This window comes from Prionailurus bengalensis, chromosome B1 (assembly GCF_016509475.1).
Source record: "Prionailurus bengalensis isolate Pbe53 chromosome B1, Fcat_Pben_1.1_paternal_pri, whole genome shotgun sequence".
NCBI classification, from domain to species: Eukaryota; Metazoa; Chordata; class Mammalia; order Carnivora; family Felidae; genus Prionailurus; species Prionailurus bengalensis.
This window is the reverse complement of record NC_057344.1, coordinates 53,123,810-53,147,476: the sequence shown is the minus strand read 5'-3', so window position 1 is coordinate 53,147,476 and position 23,667 is coordinate 53,123,810. Positions and strand designations below refer to the sequence as shown.

The 23,667-nt window shown below is 44.0% G+C and overlaps 1 protein-coding gene and 1 non-coding gene across 2 annotated transcripts; one reads left to right on the top strand and one right to left on the bottom strand.

Moving 5' to 3' along the window:
* Positions 1-16,993: 16,993 nt before the first annotated feature.
* Positions 16,994-17,125, bottom strand: LOC122479287. Its single transcript, XR_006296332.1, has one exon. It is a non-coding gene; the product is annotated as a small nucleolar RNA SNORA72 (small nucleolar RNA).
* Positions 17,126-20,346: 3,221 nt separating this feature from the next.
* Positions 20,347-21,025, top strand: DEFB136 (defensin beta 136). Its single transcript, XM_043554262.1, has 2 exons — positions 20,347-20,401; positions 20,853-21,025. The coding sequence occupies exons 1-2, from the start codon at positions 20,347-20,349 to the stop codon at positions 21,023-21,025; spliced, it is 228 nt and encodes a 75-aa protein (XP_043410197.1).
* The last annotated feature ends 2,642 nt before the right edge of the window (positions 21,026-23,667 follow it).

The window sequence follows — 23,667 nt, the reverse complement described above, 5'->3', positions numbered from 1 at the left end:
ACAACACATAAGGAAATTTTATAATAATCCCCAAGCCTGATCACAACCGTTTTTTCTTTTCTTTTCTTTCTTTTTTTTTTTTTTTTTAATGTTTATTTTTTGAGAGAGCGGGAGCGCAAGCAGGGGGCGGGGCAGAAAGAGAGGGAGACAGAGGATCCGAGGCAGGCTCCAAGCTGTCAGCACAAAGCCTCTTGTGGGGCTTGAACTCACCAGCTGCGAGATCATGACCCGACACGAAGCCAGCCGCTCAACTGACCAGGCCGCCCAGGTGCCCCTGAGCACAAGCGTTTTATAGGCTTTTTTCCCCCTAATTACAAAATAAGAGTTACCATCATCCTTCTTTCTCTCCCAAGGGTCTTCTTCCACTCCTCCTTGACAGTGGCATTCTCTCCAGATTCTCTCCTCAGCATTGTCCTTTTATACACCTTGCAGATGCTCTCATGAGTGATTCTGTCTGAACTCAGAGCTTGCACTCTGGTGAGGATTCCACGACTTCAGTCATCAGGGCTCTACAACTGGACTGCTGGGCACCCACGGAGAAAAATCACACAATAAAGTAGACCAGCGCCCCTGTCAAGTCAGGGAGTGCCCGGAGCTGCCCAACGACTCTTGTGTCTGCCTAGTCGGCACTGTGTCCCAAATGCCAGGGCCAATTTCAGAGCTCCCCCGCTTTCTTCAGACCTTGTCCTTCATCATCTCCACCCTCCCTTCCAACTGGCAACAACGCCTTCTCCATCTCAAAACCCTACGGTCAGATCTACACACTCCAGTCTGAATCCTTCCTTTTCTCCTTCCTGCCTATGACAGCTCCGTCCAGCAAAGGTCTAGGTCAACAGTTTCTAACTGGAACGTGCACATCCCGGAGGGTCAAACTTTTTTTCCGAGTTAATTGAAGCCAGAAACAAGGAGCCGCAAAGGCAAGGCGCGCCTGGGGGAGGTGTTGGCGCTGGGCGGGGAGAGAAGCCAGCGAGACTCCTCCGCCCAGCGGCTGCACCCGGAGGCCGAGGGGGCAGCGGGGCCGCCAGGCTTCCCCCCCTTCCTTCCGCTCGACGTGCGGGGCGGCGGGAGAGGCGCGGACCCGCTACCCTCTGGCTTCCCCTGCCCGCAGGGCGAGACAGCCGCACCAGGCGCCCCACGCTGAGCCAAAAGGGCGCCCCACCTCTGCCTCCCCCGAGAGAAGGGGAGCCTCACCTACTCGAACTCGGAGCAGCCTTTCCCTTACCTTCTGCGGGGGTCTCCCACGCTTGCGCCCGAGGAGGAGGCGGCTGGCGCCCCGGGAGGCACCGCGGGGCCCCAAGGGAGAGTGGCGCGCAGAGGCTCTGGGCCGCTTCCCTGCGCCACGGGGAGGACGGGCGCCAGAGAGCCCCCAGCAGCTCCGTCGCTGGGCCTGGGGGACAGCACCCAGGCTGCCTAGGGGACAAGCGGGTCCCGCGGGTGCGCAGGGCCTCTGCCACGGCCAATGCCTTTGTACAGCAGCAACCTGCGGGATGACACAAAAGCCATCCTGGGGCACATCAGTGCCCAGGGCCAGAAACACGGAGGGGTCCCCGCCCCAGCCCCTGGCCCAGCTCACTGTAGCCCTGAGCTAGGCCGACTACCAGCTGCCGTTGTGCTGGGCCCTGACACGGCTGACGAGGACAAATGTTGCACCATCCTTGGTTCGCACCACGGGGGACATAAGGCCGGCAGAGGCCCACACTGCCAGCCCGCGCCCGGGCACGTGACCCGCTGTTGCGCCACATAGAGAGCATGCGCAGGAGCAGCGGCTTCAATGTCTTCTGCAACCAGGGGCAGGCCAGAGGCCGTGGGCAGGGGAGGGCCTGGCAGAGGAGGACACCAGGGACGGCAAGATGGGCAAGTTCATGCCCAAGATCCCGGGTGCTTCAAAAACAGGAAGTGAGTCTCCTGGTCCACCAGACCCGGTCTGGGTGCCCACAGGGCCCTCACGCCAAAGCAGTGGGGAAGCCCACTGAGCACCGTCAGAGCTCCACTCCACTTGAGGCTCGCCTGGTGGCTGCCCTGCCTCTTCCCCCTGTCTTCCGTCTCCTTGGGGCTCCAGGCCCTCACTGTACAATGCCTTACTCCCCCAACCCCATCTCCAATCCCTGTGCCCTCAGCCTCCCCCTTCCTACATATCTGCCACTACCGTCTCTTTGGGCTTCCGCTTCCCTTTGGGCCTTCATTCGCCTCCAGGCCCCATCTTTTGTGCCTCAGCCTCCCCCCGTCCCCCCCCCCCCCAACCCAGTTCTCTCCAGGCCTTGTGTCTCAGGAACTTCTCTGTCTCAGGGTTGCCCTCTGCACACAGCCTCCTGGCTATGCCGCTTCTTCACTCTGCTGCCTCTTTGCTCTTTCCTGGCAGGGCCCGTTGTCTCCACCTCCATCTCAGGTGACTTGGTCCTACGTCTTTCCCCTGCTTGAAAACCTCCTTTGCCGCCCTCCCTGCTTCCTGCCACCTTTCTTAGTGGCCCATCTTTCCACCTTGGGATGGCAGGGCTGCTTACAGGCCGTTTGTGAGGAAGGAGTGCAGCCAAACCCAAAAGGCTGTCTGTCCCTCCCAGGAAGCACAGTGGGGCTGGGGCAAGGGGAGGGGGGTGCAGAGGGCAGTGGGTGCAAGCACAGAGGACCGCTAGGGGGCTGCCCTGCCAAGAGAACTGAGGTCTACCTGGCCACTCTTCCAGCAAGGCTCTGGCATCACCTGGCAAGGAGTGAGAGTTTTTGTCACACAATAAAACCAGGTCTGGACGGATGATGCTGGGCCCCAGCTTCATGAAGGGTGTCCTGCACATCCTGACAGTGACGTTCATGGGCGCCATCCCCAGCCATGCCACGGAAAGGGCCTGGATGTGGAGTACTTGTACTTGAACAGGTAAGGGCAGAGGACAGATGTGGTGCGACCTGAGCCCCAGCCCACGGCTCCCAGGGCGCCTGACGCCCTTCAAGTGGGAGTGGCCCTCGCCCTGCAGGGGCCCAGCAAACCTCAACTCCACCCTCTTCAGGATGCTTTCTTCTTTGTCACCAACCCACATAACCTGTCCAAATTTCCCCGCTTACCTTTCTTGTGTCTTTTTCACCTCCGGAGAGTAACTTTGATTTGGAGTAACACATTTTGGCATCAAATGTTTCGAAAGTTCCCCACTGTAGATGCTAACATTGTGAAATTAGTGTTTCTGCTATTTCTTTTTAACAGTTTAGGGGATTTTTTTTTTTTAAGTATAAGAAATCCCAATTGCTCAGACTGAGAAATCATGTGTGTGTGTGTGTGTGTGTGTGTGTGGTGTTGTTGTTTGGGATTTTTTAAATTTAAACTCTAGTTAGTTAACATATAGTGCAATATTGGGTTTAGGAGTAGAATTCAGTAATTCATCGCATACAACACCCCCGGCTCATCACAACAAGTGCCCTCCTTAGTACCCAACATATTACCCACCTAGCCCATCTCCCACCCACCTCCCAATGTCAACCCATAGTTTGTTCTCTATCAAGAGTCTCTTGTGGTTTGTTTCCCTCTCTTCTCTTTTTCCACCCCTTTTACGTATTTTCATCTGTTTTGTTTCCTAAATTCCACATATGAGTGAAATCATACGGTATTTGTCTTTCTCTGATTGACTTCTTTCACTAGCATAATACATTCTAGCACCATTCATGTCATTGCAGATGACAAGATTTCATTCTTTTTGATGGCTGTGTAATATTCCAGTGTGTGTGTGTGTGTGTGCGCACGCACGCGTGTGTATACACCACCTCTTCTTTATCCATTCATCAATCAGTGGACATGTGGGCTCTCTCCATAGTTTAGCTATTGTTGATAATGCTGCTATAAACATTGGGGTGCTTGTACCCCCTTCGAATCTGTATTTTTGTAACCTTTGGGTAAATATCCAGTATGGACTGGGAAATGATTTAAGAAACAAGACCACCAAATGAAGGCAGCAGTTCTAACTCCAAGCAGCTGGAGAAGGGTGGGTGGTGGGACTGGGGGACACTTCCGCTCCCCTACAGCTCCTAGTGTGATTACCAAAGACAACGCCCAAGTAGGAGTGACAGCAGGGACTTTTGTCCTGGTAGAAAAGGTCACTGAGGAGTCAGATGACCTGGAGTGTTCCTTGGCTTTGATGTGCTTGCTGACAAGTTTGATTTCGCTCTTAGACCCTCCTGTCTGCATCCTCCACATTCTGCTTAATAACACATCTCCTCAAATGTGATTCTATATATTTTGGTGTTAGCAATAAAATACAATGCACAAAATAAAAAAGAAATAAGGAGGCTTGTTTTCTCAACTTCCAAATTTATTCTCCTTCAGCATATCTGAAGGGGCGCCTGGGTGGTTCAGTCAGTTGAGCGTCCAACTTTGGCTCAGGTCCTCATCTCACAGTTCGTGGGTTCAAGCCCCGAGTTGGGCTCTATGCTGACAGCTCAGAGCCTGCAGCCTGCTGCAAGTTCTGTGTCTCCCGTTCCCTCTCTGCCCCTCTCCCACTCATGCTCTCTGTCTCTCAAAAATTAATAAGCATTAAAAAATTTAAAAAAAAACAAAAAACATCTGGAGCTGAGGCATCCTGCCAGTTCTTCCCAAATTCCCACTTCATCCTGTTTTACGAATGAAAAGCATACCCAAACGCACATATCCCAAGTCTTGCTCTGATGCAACAACTTAAGATGTAAAATCTCCTTGGCAACAGAATGTCAATTGAAACTTGGTTTGAAGAGTTTCTTTCATTTAAGCCCAAATGTTTTGGGCCCCATTGATATGTTCCTAATTCAAGTATGTGTGTAAGGTGGCAGGACTGATGGCAATTTCCATGTAACTACTCATCCTCCAGCTGCTGAAAGTATGCATTGCTCCTGAGAGAAGTCTCCGTGAAAGTAAAGCATGAGAAGAAACACTGATGGTGCTGATACCGTATTTCATCCAGGTAACAAAGTCATTAACAAAGTCATATCTGGGTTCCATGCTGTACGTTTATATATCTTGCCATTATAATTCAGAAGTAAGAATCTGTGGCAGAGGCTATGAATTAAATTGTTTGGATAAAAAAAAATAAAGTCAGATCTTTTCTGATGGATAGTAAGGCTAATTAAGCTGATTCATTTGATTAGTCAATATGGTGGATATTCTCCATGGAGCAAATGAGCTATAGCTGAAGTTTTGAGTTTTAATGAAATGTATAAATAACATGATAAGATAAAAGCAGTTATCAAAAAATTATGTTGGTGAACATATATAGAAGTTAACAGTATTTTAATGTCCCAACTAGTTATGAGAATAAACGGTTAAATGGGATGACTGTAAGTCATCTAGGTAACTTAACACCTTTTTGGTAAACTCAGAAAGTAAGAAAGGAATGACTGTAAAGCTGGGGTAATAAATGCATTCATAAATCAGATGTTTGTAATTCTTTCATAGCAGCAAAACTGGAGAGAGACATAATTACTTGTCAACTGATAGGGCATTTTTAAATATTGTTGATCACTAATGATTTTTCAGCATATAACTCAGACAATTCAAGGAATTGAGAGACAGTGCTATCACATGACTCCCAGATCCATCTACTCATTTCACAAACAAGTTTTTTAATGAATTTCATCTAAAAAAACAGGCATGGAACTCACTATAAAATCTAGCAGTAAAGAATATTTACCTATGGGGCGCCTGGGTGGCGCAGTCGGTTAAGCGCCCGACTTCGGCCAGGTCACGATCTCGCGGTCCGTGAGTTCGAGCCCCACGTCAGGCTCTGGGCTGATGGCTCAGAGCCTGGAGCCTGTTTCGGATTCTGTGTCTCCCTCTCTCTGCCCCTCCCCCGTTCATGCTCTGTCTCTCTCTGTCCCAAAAATAAAATAAAAAAAAGTTGAAAAAAAAATTAAAAAAAAAAAATATTTACCTAAAGATATGTGAACCAATTGAAAAAATTATTTTGTCCATCTCATTGGAAATAAATTTCTAATCAAGTTTTACTTTATAAATGTAATTACTTGTCAAAATTGATTTTTGTATTTATATTGTTTTGTTCAGTTGAATACTAACAATAATGATAATGACCACTTGGTCCAGAAGACATTTCTTTTTTTGTTTGTTTGTTTATTTATTTTTGAGAGAGAGAGAGCATGAGCAGGGGTGGGGCAGAAAGAGAGGGAGACACAGAATCCAAAGCAGGCTCAGGCTCCAAGCTGTCAGCACATAGCCTGATGCGGGGCTCGAACTCACGAACCACGAGATCATGACCTGAACCAAGTCATATGCTTAACTGATTGAGCCAGCCAGCCCCCCCCCCCCAGAAGACATTTCTAATACTACAGTCAGGCATGAAAAAGATAGAAATTTCTATTTTGTTCCAGAAATAAAATGGGATAGTAAATCCTATCCTTACCTTAGCTCACCCTTCCTTTTCACAGGCTAATTTCAAAAAAAAAAAAAAAGTATCCATTTGCTCTTTATTTTATCACCCCCACCACCACTTACTGCCATCAGCTCTTTGCATTCAATACTCAAAAGGAAAAATCACAAATGTCCTCTTTTTACTAAGTTCAATAAACATTTTCTCCAACCTCATAGCGGTATTCAGCAATATTGATCATTCCCCTCTATCCATCTTATCTTGATTTTTAATTACTGAGCCCCCACTCACCTGATTTTTCTCCTGACTCCTTTGCTTCTGTTTGCCCTTTAACTGTTAGAACTCCTCAAAGTTGTCCCCAAGGCCTTGATTTTAGTTGCACTCAAGAGGTTTTCCCAGGGTGATGCCAACCACCCTCATCTTTTGCCCAACAATTTTCAAAATTATACGTTATACCCCAGTGTCTGTCCTGATTGTCAGCCAAGCCCATCTGCCCACTGCCTGTTGCGCACAGTAAAGAGTATGGATAATAGGCTATGCTGACTTGCCTCAAAATAATGTGTGTGTCTTAAAGAAAACCACTTTACTTTTCTGTGCTTCCAGGTTTTTTGTATTCATTATTTAGAAAGGCTTATCAAAGGATTAAATAAGATGATGTTGGGGGCGCCTGGGTAGCTCAGTCGGTTGGGCGTCCGACTTCAGCCCTGGTCATGATCTCGCAGTTTATGGGTTCGAGACCCGCGTTGGGCTCTGTGCTGACAGCTCAGAGCCTGGAGCCTGCTTTGAATTCTGTGTCTCCCTCTCTCTCTCTCTGCCCCTTCCCTACTCATACTCTGTCTCTCTCTGTCTCTCAAAAACAAATAAACATTGAAAAAAAATTAAATAAGATGGTGTTGTTGAGGCACAACTGCTGGGCCCGTTGTCAGTGCCCTTAGTGTTAGCTATTATGATAACCATGGTTTGGATGAGGTCCAAAACAGAACTAACTTCTCCCTCTTGAGAACTGTTCCTCCCCCTGCCCCCATATCAGTGAATGCACCATCATCCACTCAATTACCCATGCTGGACACTTGAATGCTGTTCCTGACCTTGCTCTTTTCCTCACCCTCCCCCAAATTTAGTCAAATCCCAAGCCTTTCCCATGATATTCCTTAAATGTCTCTGGACGTTGTCCATTTTGGATTTTTTTATTTCCACTGTACCTTACTCTAGCCCAAGCCACCACCTCTGTTTCCTACATTACTAGAGAAGACTCAAACCAGTTTTCCTGACTCTACTCTTGACCTCCCCAGTGCATTCTCCAGCCACACTATGTCCAAAGCTTTCAGTTGTGTCCTACTGCCTATAGGACACAGCCAAATTCCTTCCTCAGAATGATGAGCAAGAGCCTTACCTGACTTTTCCTCACCTGCTGTCACCCAAATACTCCATACTTCCTCCCTCCTCTGAGCTTACATACAAAATGCCTCTGTGTGAAAGTGGCTTTCTCCCTTCCTTTACAATCACCACTTTCTTGTCCAAAATTTACCTCAAGATTCAAATTTGAGTGTCAGGTTGGTGATAACCAACTAAAACTCTCTTTCCCCTTCCAAGCTCCATCTCCCACACAGTTAGACAGTGGTCTCCTGTTTTCCTGAAGCAGTCATGGAAACCTCAAACAATATACTTACCATATGGTATTTCAGTTTATTCTGTCTCTATCAGCAAGAGGCATGCCAGTCTGTGGCCTGGACACAAGCCTACAGATCTGGGTCCCAGCTGCAGTTGGATTGAAATTTGGGTCCCAGATTTGTGGACCATGAAGTAGCCCTGTGACTCAATTCAAGACATCTCAGCCATAGTCCAGGACAAATTTTTCCCACCCAGTAGCCCACTCAGTGACCTACTAGGAGCCCTCCCAGGAATCGTGAGGGAACCACACCTATCTGCACATCTGACAACAGTTCCATCATCTGTGGACCTTGAAGCTGACCCTTGTACCAGTACCAGCCAACAAACCAAAGTCCTGCAGGAAGATCTGTTCATCCAGTGACCAGACAGAATACATGCCCATCCAAATGCCAGGTAACAGGCCTGCTAACTATGGATCCCACAATACATCCAATAGCAGCCGTGTGAACTGTCTCCAACTCTGCTTAACTTTGACCCTGAAGATAATTCCATCATCCTGAGGATCCCAAATAAGAAAAGCTTTATCTACTGAAGACAGTCTATAAAGACTTGAAGAAATATTTGTTCCTTAAAATGCACAAGTACATTGGGGCGCCTGGGTGGCTTGGTAGGCTAAGCGTCTGAATTCGGCTCAGGTCATGATCTCACGGTCCGTGAGTTTGAGCCCCGTGTCAGGCTCTGTGCTGACAGCTAAGAGCCTGGAGCCTGTTTCAGATTCTGTGTCTCCCTCTCTCTCTGCCCCTCCCCTGTTCATGCTCTGTCTCTCTCTGTCTCAAAAATAAATAAACATTAAAAAAAATTTTTTTTAATAAAAAAACAAAAAAAATAAAATGCACAAGCACAAACGCAAGGCTACATGGATGGTAAAGAATCAGGCAAATATGACACCACCAAAGAACAGTGATAAAACTATAGTAACCAACCCTAGAGAAATGGAGACTTACAAATTACCTGACAAAAAATTCAAAGTAATTATCTTGAAGCTCGGTAAGATGCAAAAGAAAACCAGATAAACAACTAAATGAAAACAGGAAAACAATGCATGAACAAAATGAGTAGTTTAATAAAAAAATAGAAATCATAAAGGAACAACCACTGAGTGGTTTTAAGTTGCTCTCCCACAAAGGAGAACAAAATGGAAATAAGGTTGACAGAAAATAAAAACTTTCTAAAAAGAAAAGAAATAGAAACCATAAAAAGAACCAAACAGAACTCCTGGAGCTGAAGAATACAATGCCAGAAATGAAAAATTCAATAGAAAGATTCAACAGGAGACTCAATCATGGAAAAGAAAGAATCCATGAATTTGAACATAGGTCATTTGAAATCAGCCAGTTAGAGGAATAAAAAGAAAAAAATGAAAAACAATGAATAAACATATGGTACATATGAAACACCACTAAGGGAACAATAGGAATTATGAGAATGTCAGAAGAAGAAGAGAAAGAGAAAGGAAGAAAGTTTATTTAAAGAAATAAAGGTTGGGGCACCTGGGTGACTCAGCTGGTTAAGCATCCAACTTCGGGCTCTGTGCTGACAGCTCGGAGCCTGGAGCCTGCTTCGTATTCTGTGTCTCCCTCTCCCCCACTCATGCTCACTCTCTCTCTCTCAAAAATAAATAAATGTTAAAAAAAAATTTTTTAAGAAATAAAGGCTAAAAATTTCCCAAATCTTGAGAAGGATATGAAAATCCAGCTAGCTGAGGCTTAAAAGTCCCCAACCAAAATCAACCTAAAGAAAATTACCCCAACATATGTAATCAAATTGTCAAAAGTCAAAGACAATTTTTTAAGCACCAAGAGAAAAAAGATTTGTGCCATACAAGGAAATTCCAGTAAGGCTATCACCAGATTCTCAACCTTGCAGGCCAAGAGGAAGTAGAATGACATATTCAAAGGTCAGAAAGAAGGGGCACTTGTACCCCAATGTTTATAGCAGCACTCTCAACAATAGCCAAATTATGGAAAGAGCTTAAATGTCCATCAACTGATGAATGGATAAAGAAATTGTGGTTTATATACACAATGGAGTACTACAAGGCAATGAGAAAGAATGAAATATGGCCCTTTGTAGCAATGTGGATGGAACTGGAGAGTGTGATGCTAAGTGAAATAAGCCATACAGAGAAAGACAGATACCATATGGTCTCACTCTTATGTGGATCCTGAGAAACTTAACAGGAACCCATGGGGGAGGGGAAGGAAAAAAAAAAAAAGAGGTTAGAGTGGGAGAGAGCCAAAGCATAAGAGACTCTTAAAAACTGAGAACAAACTGAGGGTTGATGGGGGGTGGGAGGGAGGGGAGGGTGGGTGATGGGTATTGAGGAGGGCACCTTTTGGGATGAGCACTGGGTGTTGTATGGAAACCAATTTGACAATAAATTTCATATATTGAAAAAAAAAAGGTCAGAAAGAAAAAACAACAGCCAACCAATATTACAACCAGCAAAGCTTTCCTTCAGAAATGAAGGAGGGATAAAAACATTACCAAAGTCTGAAGAAGTTCATCACCACTAGATCTGCCTTTCAAAACATGCTAAAGGGTTGTTTTTAAATAAACGAAAGATTACTAAGTAATAGCATGAATAAACAACCCAACTTTACACCTCAAGGAATTAGAAACTAAGCCCAAACTCAGCAAAATGAAGTAAACTATAAATATTAGAATAAAAATAAATAGAAAAACAATAGAAAAGATAACAAACCTAAGAGTTGGTTTTTTGAAAAGATATACAAAATTGACAACCATTACCTAGAATAACCAAGAAAAGAAGGCAAAGAACTCTGGCATAGAATATTCCAAGCCCATGATAACTGTTTTTCATCACAACTTAATATATTGTGATACTTGTTTCGTATTGATCTTATGAGCCTGTTTTATGTGAATCTGATCCTGGGGGATGGATGTGCTTTTGGAAACTGGAAAACCAAGAGACAGACCTTGAATAATGGTGAATTCACAGGCATAATGACAGTCCTCGAGTCAGACCACTCTTCTTCAGATAATAACACTACCTCTCCCCTCAACCTCTACACAGCTTAGCTGGTACAATATCACTTTCTTATTAATAACTCTAGAGTGAACACTACCTGTTGAGTGATGCTTCAGTGTAAGGGATAGGCCAACAGAGGTTTTGTCTAAACATATGACTCTTAAAAATTAAAGCCTTCTAACTTCCTTAACTCTAATCTTTCCCCCTAAATCTGTCCTTCACAAGGGTGCTCAATGGATCTATCCAAAAGACATATCAGACTTTATCATTTCCTTGAACTCCCTTCAATAATACCTCTATAACATAGTAAGTCTACATTTGTTAAAATTTCACTTACAGTCTTTTGTAACTTGGCTCTACCTCCCTCTCCATCTTCATCTTTAACCACACCCACATTCTAGCAATACATAAATAGGTGTTTATATCTGCACACACCATACTCTTCTATACCTTTGTACCTGATTCTATGAATCTACTGAGTTTCCCTGGAACCCCTTTTCCTGTACTTCCTGGTTAATTCCTACTTATCCTTAAAGATTCTACTCCAGGATATCATCTTCTCCAGGAGATGTTTCCCCCAATTCTCAATTTTGTGCCCCAAGTTTCCATAGCATGTTGCACATGAAAATACTATAGCTTTTACCTCATTATATTAAAATTATAACCTTATGACCCATGTGACTGTGAGGGCAAGAAGCTTCCAAACACTGTAAATCCTTGGAATGCCACACAGGGCCTGGCATGAAATGGAGTGCCACAAGTGTTGACCACATTGAACTGAACTGAACTGAACTTCCCCCTTTTTCTACTCTCTGGATACCTCTATTTTCTTTCTTTTTAAAAAATTGTTATTTATTTAAGAGAGGAAGAGAACAAGAACATGAATGTGTGGGAGGGGGAGAGAGAGAATCCCATGCAGGTTCTGCACTGTCAGCATAGAGCTCAACATGGGACTCAATCTCACAGTGAAATCACGACCTGAGCTGAAATCATGAGTTTGACGCTTAATGGACTGAGCCACCTAGGCACCCCTGGAGACCTCAATTTTCATACTGGAATAGATGGATATGCTGGATTTCTCCTTTACACTCAATAGTGATGCCAGCCCTTGCATGTTTCCCCAAATTAGATTTGTACCTTGATTTTTACAGATATGAGTTGAGAAAATAAAGGGTGGGCTGAGGATTTGCTCATAGGTATAAGTAAGGCTGAATATTTGTCACATGCCAGATTCTTGATGAGTGTTACAGAATTGCTTTTCTCTACAGTGCCTTCCAGAAGTGGAGATAAGGACAGCCCAATTTGTTACAATTATGCTAAGAAATTTGAGGATGAGGAAGAGACTTAATTGTTCAAGGGAATAATCATGTTCTGTAGACAATCTGACAGAAGCTAAGGAAGAATGCAAACTAGCCTTGGGGACTTCTGGGCACTAGTCCCAGTAGCATTAAGGCATCTGATCTTGAAAGCAAGCACTGAGGCCTTTCTTCTCTGTGTGTGGCCAGGGACAAGTTCCAAGCCAACATTTCCTCACAGAATGTCCTAAGACTCCAAGCATAATCAAATTTTGCTAAAGGTAATAAACTGATGCACCTGATTACACAGCCCCTTCCAGGCAGATGTCTCTTGATCACTTGGAACAAACAGATCTCACTTCCCTGTCTGAACTTCTGCAGGTGCAGAGAGTGATTTCTTTATTATTCTCCTGTTGAAGCAGCTGTTATGGGTAACAAGCTGGCTTCTTCCTGCTTGGGTTTTGATTTGGGTTTTGGTCTGAAGTCATCTCTTGGGGCCTGTAGAATCTCAGAGAGACTGAAACTATAATCTTACCCTCACTCTAAACCCTGACCCAGTATACAATTAGAGAAACATGATGAAAGGGTAATGGGTCTTGGGACCATGGTCTAGAAGAGCCAATATTTAAGTCAAGATTTGCCAGTAATCAAAGGAGTTGTTGTCCTTGGGCCTTTCATTCCTCTGGTCTGAAGTCCCCCGTTGTTAGGGAAAAGGCAGCAATATACTCTCACCCTCTAACTTCAGTTGGTTCTCCCATAAGCTCTATAAGGAAGATCCAATTTAATAAAAGCCAACAAGTGACCATTAATGGCATAGTGAGTTGTTTTCAACATGAAATCCTAAAAATGAAATGCCACAGTTGGTTAAAATTCTGTCTGAAAACTAAACTGCTAATTCTAAATGGTTCATGCTACGTTGTGGGATGCTTGGGGATCTGGAACAGGGGCATAAAGTGCCTAATGGGAGGATCAAAACGGTAGCTAGTTGTCAAGTGATATGAAAGTATTTCAACATTTCCTTTGACCTGAAAAACACAACAACTGAACAGAAAATTTCAAGAGAGAAGTTCAACAGGAGACCAGAACAATAAGCAAAGAGAATCAACTAAAGTGAGGACAGGTCATTTGAAATTATTCAGTCAGAGAAACAAAAATAAAAATGAATGAAAAATATAGAAAGAAGATTAAAGGAATTAAGGACACCATAAAGTCAAACAATATGCGCATTATTGGGGTCCCAAAAAACAGAGAAAGAAGGAAGCAGATTGTTTATTTGAAGAAATAATGGCTAAAAACTTCCCAAACCTGAGGAAAAGAAATGAATACCCAAATTAATGAAGCCTAATGGAACCCAACAAGGAAAAATTCAAAGTCCAACCAAAGCATATTATAATCATGTTGTCAAAAGTCTACAATCAAGAATTTTGAAAACAGCAAGAGAAGAGACTGGTCACATACAAAGGAACCCCGATAAGACCAGATTTCTCCACAGAAACTTTGCAAGCCGGAAGAGATAATATATTCAAATTGTTAAGAAGAGGTAGAAAAAGATGATGGCAAAGCAAGAGGATCCTGAGTCCATCTTCTGCCACAGACATACCAAGGCAACAACTACATGTAATGCAATTTACTCTGAAAACAACCTGAAGACTGGTACAATCAAAGACATATTGATAAGACCACATCAGGAAGGGTAGGAAGGGCAGAGATGTAGTTGGGAAGCCAGTCCTCCACAGGACTCACTGATTATAGTGACCTATAATCAGAAGGGATATCACAGGCATGGGATACTGGGGGGAATCAAGGCCCACACCAGGCAGGCCTGACCCTGGGGACCTTCATCAAAAAGACAAGTCCCCATAACATCTGCTTTTGAAAATCAGTGGGGTTTAACTCCAGGAGAGCCTGAGGACTTTAGGAAACCATCTCCATTCTTAGAGAGCCAGCAAGCTGTATCACTCAGCCTGATACCTAGCACCAAAGCAATATTTTTAAAAGGACCTGGGTATATGTGATGGAGATTTATTGACTAATTTCAGGACATGTGCCAAAAGGGCAGGGATCTGCAGGAGCTTTCTCTGGGAACAGAAGTACCGGTGGATCCATTTTTCTGGCCATCCTTTAGTCTAGCTGCCAGAGCCAGTTCTGACACTTTTCATCTACCTTGCTAGCATCACTTGCCCCACCCAACCCATTCATCCCAGTGGATACCCCTCCAAAGAAGCCCCCAGTGCTCCACCTCTGGTATCCCTCCAGCGAGACTTCTGCTACAGGGAGAGGGAAGCTAGCCCCACCCACCAGCACATTTGCAGCAGTTGAACTGGGGGCAAGCCCTGTCTACCAGTGCACCTGCAGCAGTCATGGCCCAGCCATAATAGAAGGGCACATGCATTCCACACAGGAGACGCACCTGAATCACCTGTCTGGTGACCAGGGGGATTGTGCTACAAGAATGCACCACAAGACCTCTTCTACATAAGGCCAGTAGTTTCAAGACTGGGAGACGTGGCTGACATGCCTAATACATAGTAATAAACACAGAGAGTCAGTCAAAGTGAGGAGACAGATGAATATGTTCCAAACAAAAGAACTAGACAAAACCACAGAAAAAGAGCTAAACAAAATGGAGGTGAGCAATCTACCTGATAAGGAATTCAAAGTAATGCTCATAAAGGCACTCATGGCACTTGAAAGAAGAGTAGATGAACTAAGTGAACACTTCAACAAAGAGATAGAAAACATAAAAAGAACCAGTTGTAGCTGAAGAACACAGTATACAAGTAAAAACTCCACTAGAGGGAATCAACAGAAAATTAGAGGATATAGAAGAGCAGATCAGCTGGAAGACAGAGTAATGAAAAGCAAGCAAGCTGAACAGCAAAAAGAAAAAGAATTTTTTTTTAATTTTAAAAAAGAATTTTTAAAATGAGCATATGTCAAGCGACCTCTGTGACAAAGGGTACAAACATTTGTATCACAGAGGTCCCAAAAGGAGAAGAAAGAAAGGGGCAGACAGTGTATTTGAAGAAATAATAGCTGAAAACTTCCCCAACCTGAGGAAGGAAACAGGCATCCGGGTCCAAGAAACAGAGTAAGCTCCAAACAAGATGAACTGAAGGAGTTTCACTCCCAAAGTTAGTGGAAGGAAGGAAATAATAAAGATCAGAGCAGAAATAAATGAAATAGAAACAAAACAAACAAAAAGAAAAAACACACAATAACAACAATAGAAAAGATGGATGAAACTAAGAGCTGGTTCTTTGAAAAGATAAACAAAATTGATAAAGCTTTAGCCATACTCATCCAGGGAAAAGAGAGAGAGGACTGAATAAATAAAATTAGAAACAAAGGAAGAGAGGGGTGCCTGGGTGGCTCAGCCAGTTAAGTGCTGGACTCTTGATTTTGGCTCAGGTCATGATCTCACAGTTCATGGGGTCAGGCCCTAGTCAGGTTCTACATTGACAGCACAGAGCCTGTCTGGGATTCTCTCTGCCCCTCCCCTGCTCACTCACACTCTCTTTCTCTCAATAAATAAATAAACAAACTAACAAACATTAAAAAAAAAAAAAAAGAAACGAAGGAAGAGAAATTTCAACTCCATGAATGAGCACAGATGGTGGGGCATGCCCTTGGCTTTAGCATGGTTGTATCCTCACATGCCCAGCTTCACTAACAAGGTGGGGGAAGAGCACAAAAATACGTTACACTCCATTCCATTCCAAGAAAAATCCCAATTAATCTCTACTCCTCCAGTAGACTCTTTAATATGACCAACAGAATCACCATCAGATAAAATCCAATCATCTCTCAAACTGCTTCCTTTGCACTGGTTCCTGGGACAAGTGAGTCCATTCACGAGCCCCTCAAAAGAAGTATCTCAGATCCCATAGCCCCTCAGGATCCCTGGATGTAAGCTGCATTGGTTTTCAAAGACAGGCATTTTGAGGGCATGGTCTCTTGGGCGCAGGTCTCAAGGGTAGGGGAGCCCAATGTGTGACACAAACCCCTCTCTCCTCAGGGAGAGGCTTTAGAAGTGAGATCCCTCCAATTATGTGTCACAGAGCCAGGGGTAGGGTTTTGCCAGAGACAGTGTCTCTGCCTCTCCTACCCAATCTAGATGCAGTCGTTTTATCTCTTGTGGAGAAAGCTGTTCAGTTAGTTTTCAGTTCTTTTTCAGCAGGAATTATTCCATATGTACTTATAGATTTGGTGTGTCCGTAGGAGGAGATGAATTCAGGATCTTTCTACACCGCCATCTTGGACAATCCCATAATTTGTAAAGTTTTGTTTGTTTGTTTGTTTAGAAAATTGGGGCGCCAGGGTGGCGCAGTCGGTTAAGCGTCCGACTTCAGCCTGGTCACGATCTCGCAGTCCGTGAGTTCGAGCCCCGCGTCAGGCTCTGGGCTGATGGCTCAGAGCCTGGAGCCTGTTTCCGATTCTGTGTCTCCCTCTCTCTCTGCCCCTCCCCCGTTCATGCTCTGTCTCTCTCTGTCCCAAAAATAAATAAACGTTGAAAAAAAAAATTTAAGAAAATAAAACTCAATAGTTTTATAATTCACTCAGTGGCAACTGATAATCATCAAATTAGCAATGGTTATCTTCCAATGGTTATCTTACACTAGCTGTGCTGTCATTTCTCTAGGATGAGCAGATACTCTGAGTCACAAACATTTCCCATATAAGGTGCATCATATAAATCAGACTTGGTTTGTCACCAGCATTTATAAAACCAGGCCTAGGGAAAGAACTAGGTCTGGGGACACATACCTGGTCTTGATATACTGAATGTTTAGCCTGCCCTGATCATTACAAAATCAGAACAGTAAGAATATTCGCAGTACAAATTATTCTTCATGGACAAGCCAGTAGAAAAAAAATGGGCAAATGACTTAACTAGATACTTATCAAAAGAGGAATAAAATAAAATCAAAGCTAAAAAAAAAAAAGAGGAACCCTAAATGACCAATAAACATACAAAAAGATACCTCACCTTATTTGTGATCAGGGAAATTATATTAATCTGCCCTGAGGGACCACTAGATCACCATCCAGTTGTCTAAAGTATAAAAGTCTGACAATACCAAGTAGTGCTAAGAATGTGGAGTGACCAAAACCCTTATACACCTGCTGATGGATATAAAAATTAGTAAAAGGCACTTTAGTAAACAATTTGACATTTAGAACAAATTGACGTTATGCATGTCCTGTAACTTAGCAATTTTACTCCAAGGTATCTATCCTCCAAGAAGCAAGCCTGTGTGCACAGAATATAAGTACAAGAATGTCCCACAGCAGGACTCTTTGGTAATCCGTGGAAGCAACTCAAATACTTGTCATCCATCCTAAATATATTAAATAGTCAATGGACAGAAGCAAAAACTAATGCTACACACAGAAATATACAAATATCTTTAAAATATAATAAAGAAAAGAGGAAAACAGTCACAAGTAATACTTTTGTGCCGCCTTTTACAGATAGGTCAAAAAGAGGCAAATTAAACTACCCTGGCTAGTGATCCATACTAAAGAGAAAACTCTGAAGCAAAGCAAGAAAGTAATGATTATCTGGGTCAGAGCAGCGGTTGCCTTGTTGGGGAGGTAGTGAGCTATAGTCATTTAAGAGTTCACTGGGACCTTTTGTGGTGTGGAAAAGGTCTGTTTTCTTGATCTAAGAGGTGACCCCATGGTGTTTGCTTTACGTTCAGTCACTAAACTATGTGTATGATTTTATTTTTCTTTGTGTGTATTAAATTTCATCATATATCAATGACTTATTGAGCCATGGGGGAAAATAAGCTTGCACATAGAGAAAAATGAGCATGAAGTCGTTGCACCCAGGAACTATCTGACTCGTGAACGAGGCAGTCAGGAAAGGGGCTTCCTCCTTCAACAAGTTAATTCATTAAAGTAGCTGAGGGGGTGTAGTCATTGTTGGCAACAGTGGGTTTTTTTCTTGAAGGTAGACATGATCAGGAGAGCACAAAAATTCTAGGAAACTAAAATAAAGAAGAAATTTCCAACAGAGCAACATTAAAGGGGATAGTATGAAGCTGTTCATGCTTCCCTGGCACCTTTTCCCAACAAGACCTCAGACAGGAGGTGGGAACACTCAGCACAGGTAAGAAAAGCTCCTGTCCAAAGGTTGGGATGGTGACTTAATCAAGACATGCACGAATGGAAAGGAAAGGGTCCATCTCCCACACCTGCTAATCTCCAAATGCGTCTTAGATTTGCTTTTCCAGGATCAGGTATAGGAGGAGGCTCAGAAGTATTTAGAAAATGTTGGGCTCATACTTTCCATATTTCCAAATGCATGATTAATAAATTTAAAATATATGGAGGACAGAGTTCTGAACTGAGAATCAAGAGAGCTGAAAATTTTATGCCAGCACAGCTCACAGATTGAGTCTTCCCTTTGTACAAGCCCATTCACCCATTCAAGCCTTGTTTCCTCCATCTCTAAAAGAATGGGAAGGTGCCAACTGAGTCTATGCTTTGTCTATGGCAGCAGATGGTCAGGATATGGCCTCCATTGTATGGGCAGGAAGCATATGCCCCATGCAGGGACCTGGGAGTCTTCTATGGAGTCATTCAAGGGAATCCTCAGCCCTGATCTAGTATTGAACTACTTACTTCCAGGCCATTATCACACCTCCTCTCCCCAACTCCCATGCCAACCCACAGTGGTGCTCCCAACAATGCACATTGTTGGAACCCAGAATAAAACTCTCCTGGCTGTTTTTTGCATTCGCTAAGAGATCTCTTGGAGAGAGTGTACAAAAAAGAAAGAAAGACAGCTCTAATGGTGGAATTTAATGAAGGAGGAAGAGAAGGAAGAGAAAGAAGAGGTGCTGGTGGTGATGGAGAAGGAGGAGGAGGAAGAAGAGGAAGGGGAGAGGGAGGAGGAGGAGGAGTGAAGAGCCTAATCTATACCAGGATGAGTCCAATGCACTTTGTAATTTGTCATGTTCAGAAAACCCTTTTACAGTGCACTTTTTGAGAAGAGGAAGCTGAAGCTCAGAGATGCTAAATAATTTACCCAAGGGTATGTGACTGCAAAATGGAGCATAACCAATAAAATTATGCTCTACTACCATTTTACAGACTCAGAATCTTACGGTTATGGGACACTTGGGTACAAGCCTGCCTCAAGGCAAGAATATAACCAAAGTAAGCGTCTCCTCAACTTTTGGTCGTCCTCCACCTCTCCAGGGAAGACAGACCTAATGATCCTTCTCTGGAGCTATGCCCCTATAGCTCCAGGGAAGTGGTGTCCTGCTCTACTCTGAAGGCATCCAACCTTGCACACAGCAGTGATCTGGCTCTTCCTGTAAGAAACCAGAAGAGAGTTCCAACCTACCCACTCCAAAAAGACAACCTTTCCCAGAACCCTTAAAATTTCCAAATACTAGGCAACATTTCAATAGCAGCCATTTGGAAAACAAAGCCCTTGGTGAACTTTCCTGGGTGACACATTCCCTATACCATCTGCCTCAGCCAGGTGAATAAATCTGCTGCCCAAAGAGAAACATACCCCTTCTCTGTTACATCTGAGTACCTACCTAACTCTTGGTCAGATCAACAGTTGACACTCTTTATTTCTGGAAACACAGCAAGATCTTGCTCACATCCTTTGTGATCTTAAGTTAAGCCCATGTTCATAACATTGCTTCCCTTGTCTCCTGTGTTCTCAATGGGACTCCCAAGGAAAGGAGAAACAAAGTAGAAAGAGAGTAGACATTTTCCCTGCCATTTTTCTATCACTATACATATGAAGTTATAGGATAAATATTTGGGCCTGGGCAGGAGGATGCCTGGTCTCGGATCCTGTCTGGCTTTGACTGAGTTCCTTCTTTTCCCATGATTGGTAAAAGAGGAAGTAGCAAAGACAGGACCAGGAACTTTTCTTCCTCTAAGCCTGAAGAAGCCTGTCTCCCCTGAATGCCCTTCCAAGTAGAATGAGGCCAGTGCCCAGCCCCACCCAACTTTGCCCAGCTCTATAAAGGAAGTTTCCAGGCAGCCACCCCCAGAATGTTCCAGCTCTGTGCCCTCATCAGCAATGAGGCACTCTCTCATTGAGTTACTCTTCCTCCTGGTAATCTCACTGCCTTCAGGTAAGATGATGGGTATAGGTCTGATCATGAAAGTGGGGGTCTTCCAAGAACACAGGTACTTAAAATCCCCTTTGGGCATAAGACCAGCAGGGGGACGCCAATATCAGATGGATCAGCAAGCCAAGGATGGGAATTAAGTTAGTGGTCTTCAGTGTCTGCCCCACTCTTCGGTTGCCACATCCTGAAAGCCTACCCAAGCTCGAGAGAGTGAGGCCAACTTCTTACCACACATGTCACCGTTCAGCTATCCAAATTCCTATTTCCTTCCAACTTCCTCTGATGAGCCTTAGATGTGGTGGCCCTCACTGAGAGATGACAGGAGGTGAGAGGACAGAATGTAAATGGTAAATTGCAAAGTAATAGGCCCCCCACCAGGAAGAGAGGGGCAAGTCTAGGATTTCTCCCAGCCTCAGAAGCCTGATTTTTCTTTTCCATTCTTTTTTTCCTTCAGGGAATGGATTGTTTGGACATGATGGAATACAAATCCGTACTTGCACTGCGCTCAAAGGCAAGTGCTTCTTCGGTTGCAGAGTGGGATGGACGTGGGTTTCATTCTGTCACAACATATTGTCTTGTTGTGTAAAAATGTTGAAAAATAATCCTCCCCAGGTTGATGAGTATTGACCCTCACCTCATGGATCCAATTAAAAGGCTACATGAATAGCTAAAAGGATAAAATCTGCACTCTGTGTGTAAGGATCATTAATGAGCCATAGGTAGCAAATGGGAGGCAGATTCTCACGAACTGACTGGCAAAATTCCAGAAGTATTTTGTAAAGGGGCACTGGGGCAAAATGCATCTCCTATTTTTTTTTTCCACCCTCCCATCTCCAATCACTAATTCCTATTTCCAATTTAAATTCAGTTGATTAACACATGGCTACTGGCCCAAGGATGTGATGTATGCTGGGCTCAATAACAATAGCTTACGATGTGCCAGTCACACTTTTAAGTGGTTTACATCTACTAAATCACTTAATTCTCACAACAAAATCAACTTTTTTCTCCAGTTTTGTAGATGAAGGAATTTTTCAAGGTCACACAACCAGTAAGAGTGAGTTAGTACTGGGTTTGAACCCAGACAGTCTTGAGCCAGTGTCTTTACTGTTAATCTATACCACCTCTCAATTGCTAAGCGTAGGAATCTAACTGGAAGTATTAATTGTAGTTTGTAGTGATTGTAGGTTGTAATCCAATGAGGAGTCAAGAATCCAAGTAGATCCATGGAAGAGCAAGCCCCTCAAAATTCTTCCTGTGGCTTAAAGCTGTAACGTTCCTGGCTGCTACATTGCATTTGTGGCTCTACTCAGTAGCTCTGATGCATCAAGATCAATGTTGCCCTAAGATTCTACTCACCAACCATCGCTTCACCAACTGCTGGGGTGGAAGCAATGAGCCATACAGACCCACACAAAACTCCCAGCTGTCAGTGGGACAGCCTTGCTCCAGCAGCATCTCTTCACCACCCCTCCAGGGCCCCCTCCCCCAGGGGCAGAGGTCACAGATCTTCGTGGAGATCCTTGTCATTAGCTGCTCAGGAAAAAGAACACTAGCTGAGTCTCGGGGTTTCCCTTCTCCAAGGATGTGCCTGAAGGAACACATCTGAGTCTCCACCCTGGAAAGCTAGGCAGGGCTTCATTCTTTCTGGAAGTCCTGCCTGCTCAGGCTCTCCCATCTTAATCCTCAACATTCCAGCAAAAAAGAAAAACCAGAAATCATCAGTAGTCCTCAGGGCTAGCTTGCCAGGGCATCTATATTTTAGCTAGCCTTTTTTTGTTTTTTGAAGTTTATTCATTTGTTTTGAAAGAAAGAGCACATACAAGTAGGGGAGGGGTGGGGGGTGGAGAATCCCAAGCAGGCTCTGCACTGACAGTGCAGAGCCTGATGTGGGGCTCAAAACATAAAAGCAGGAAATAAAAAGAGAAATCTGGGTGAAGGGAGAAAGCAAATATTCCTTCATGAGATTTCAGAAGGGTCCACAACCCAAAATAAAGGCTAAAGATCTCTACCCTTTTCTTGTGGTTCCCCAAATCATGATTATATCAGCCTGGGGTGAGATACGGCTCTAACTTTGACAACGGGATGCAAGAAGAAACACTCATCACTGTCTTTGATGCTCTTCGGTGCAGCTTGGACGAGACTGGAACGTTCAGTTATTCTTCCTGAAAGCCCACATATGAAATAAAGAAGAGGACTGAATTATCACACATAAAAGCCATTTTGTACTCACCTTGTGGCTCCATGGGTAAAACCCTAGAGATAGTGGCCATCCTCTCTGAGGAAGCCAAAACTGTTCATCTTTGTTCTCCATATCACAGGGCAGCCATGCAGAAAGTCCAGGATTTAGGCTTAGCAATCAGACATCTGTCTCACTACATGGGCACCATCGGGAAACTTGTTGCTCCTAGTGCAACAGGTTGTTTCAGGACCCTACTCCAGCACAGTGACCCAAGAGGGCCCCTTCATTTATGGCCATCTTCCGAGCCTTTTCTATGAGGTCCAGCTCTAGCGCATTCCCCTTAAGCTTAAAAATGTCCGGAGTGAATGCATGTTACTGGAAATCAAGAAATCTGAAGGACACTGAAAACGTTTACCGATACCTTATCGTACAGTTGTTTTAACATTATCTGTATGGCAAATATGTAACATGCTTGGCAATGTGTCATCTGGCTTAACTATCCTGGCAGGGTGTTAGGTTGGGGTACATAGAAGGAAGGATTTTGCTGCCCCTGGGGAAAGGCATGGAAGACAAGTAGCACTCCTGCCCCCGAATTCTACCCATACACTGTGAAGCCAGCACAGCCGTGGCAGTAGGAATCAAAACAGTATCCACTGACACACGCAAAGGGAAAGCAGAATCTCAGGGACAATCAGAACCCCCTCCCGACACCATCGCCTTAGTATAAATTTCTTTCTTCAGAATCAGACTTGGAGGTCTAAAGTTTTGGCTACGTTTTCGGTCCAGGTCTGCCGTAACAAATTACCATAAACTGGGTGGCTCAAAACACCAGAAATTTATTTTCTCACGGGTCTAGAGGCAAGAAAGTTGAAAATCAAGGTATTAGCAGGGCCACGTTCCCTCTGAAGGTTCTAGAGAAAAATCGTTTTTTTGTCTCTTCCGAGGTCTGGTGGTTATTGGCAATCCTTGGCTCTCTTTGGCTTAGAGCTACATCACTTCTTCTTCCTCAACTGTGAAGGTCTCTGTATCTTGACATAGCGTTCTATAAGGACACCAGCCATTGGATTGAGGGCTGACTCTAATCCAG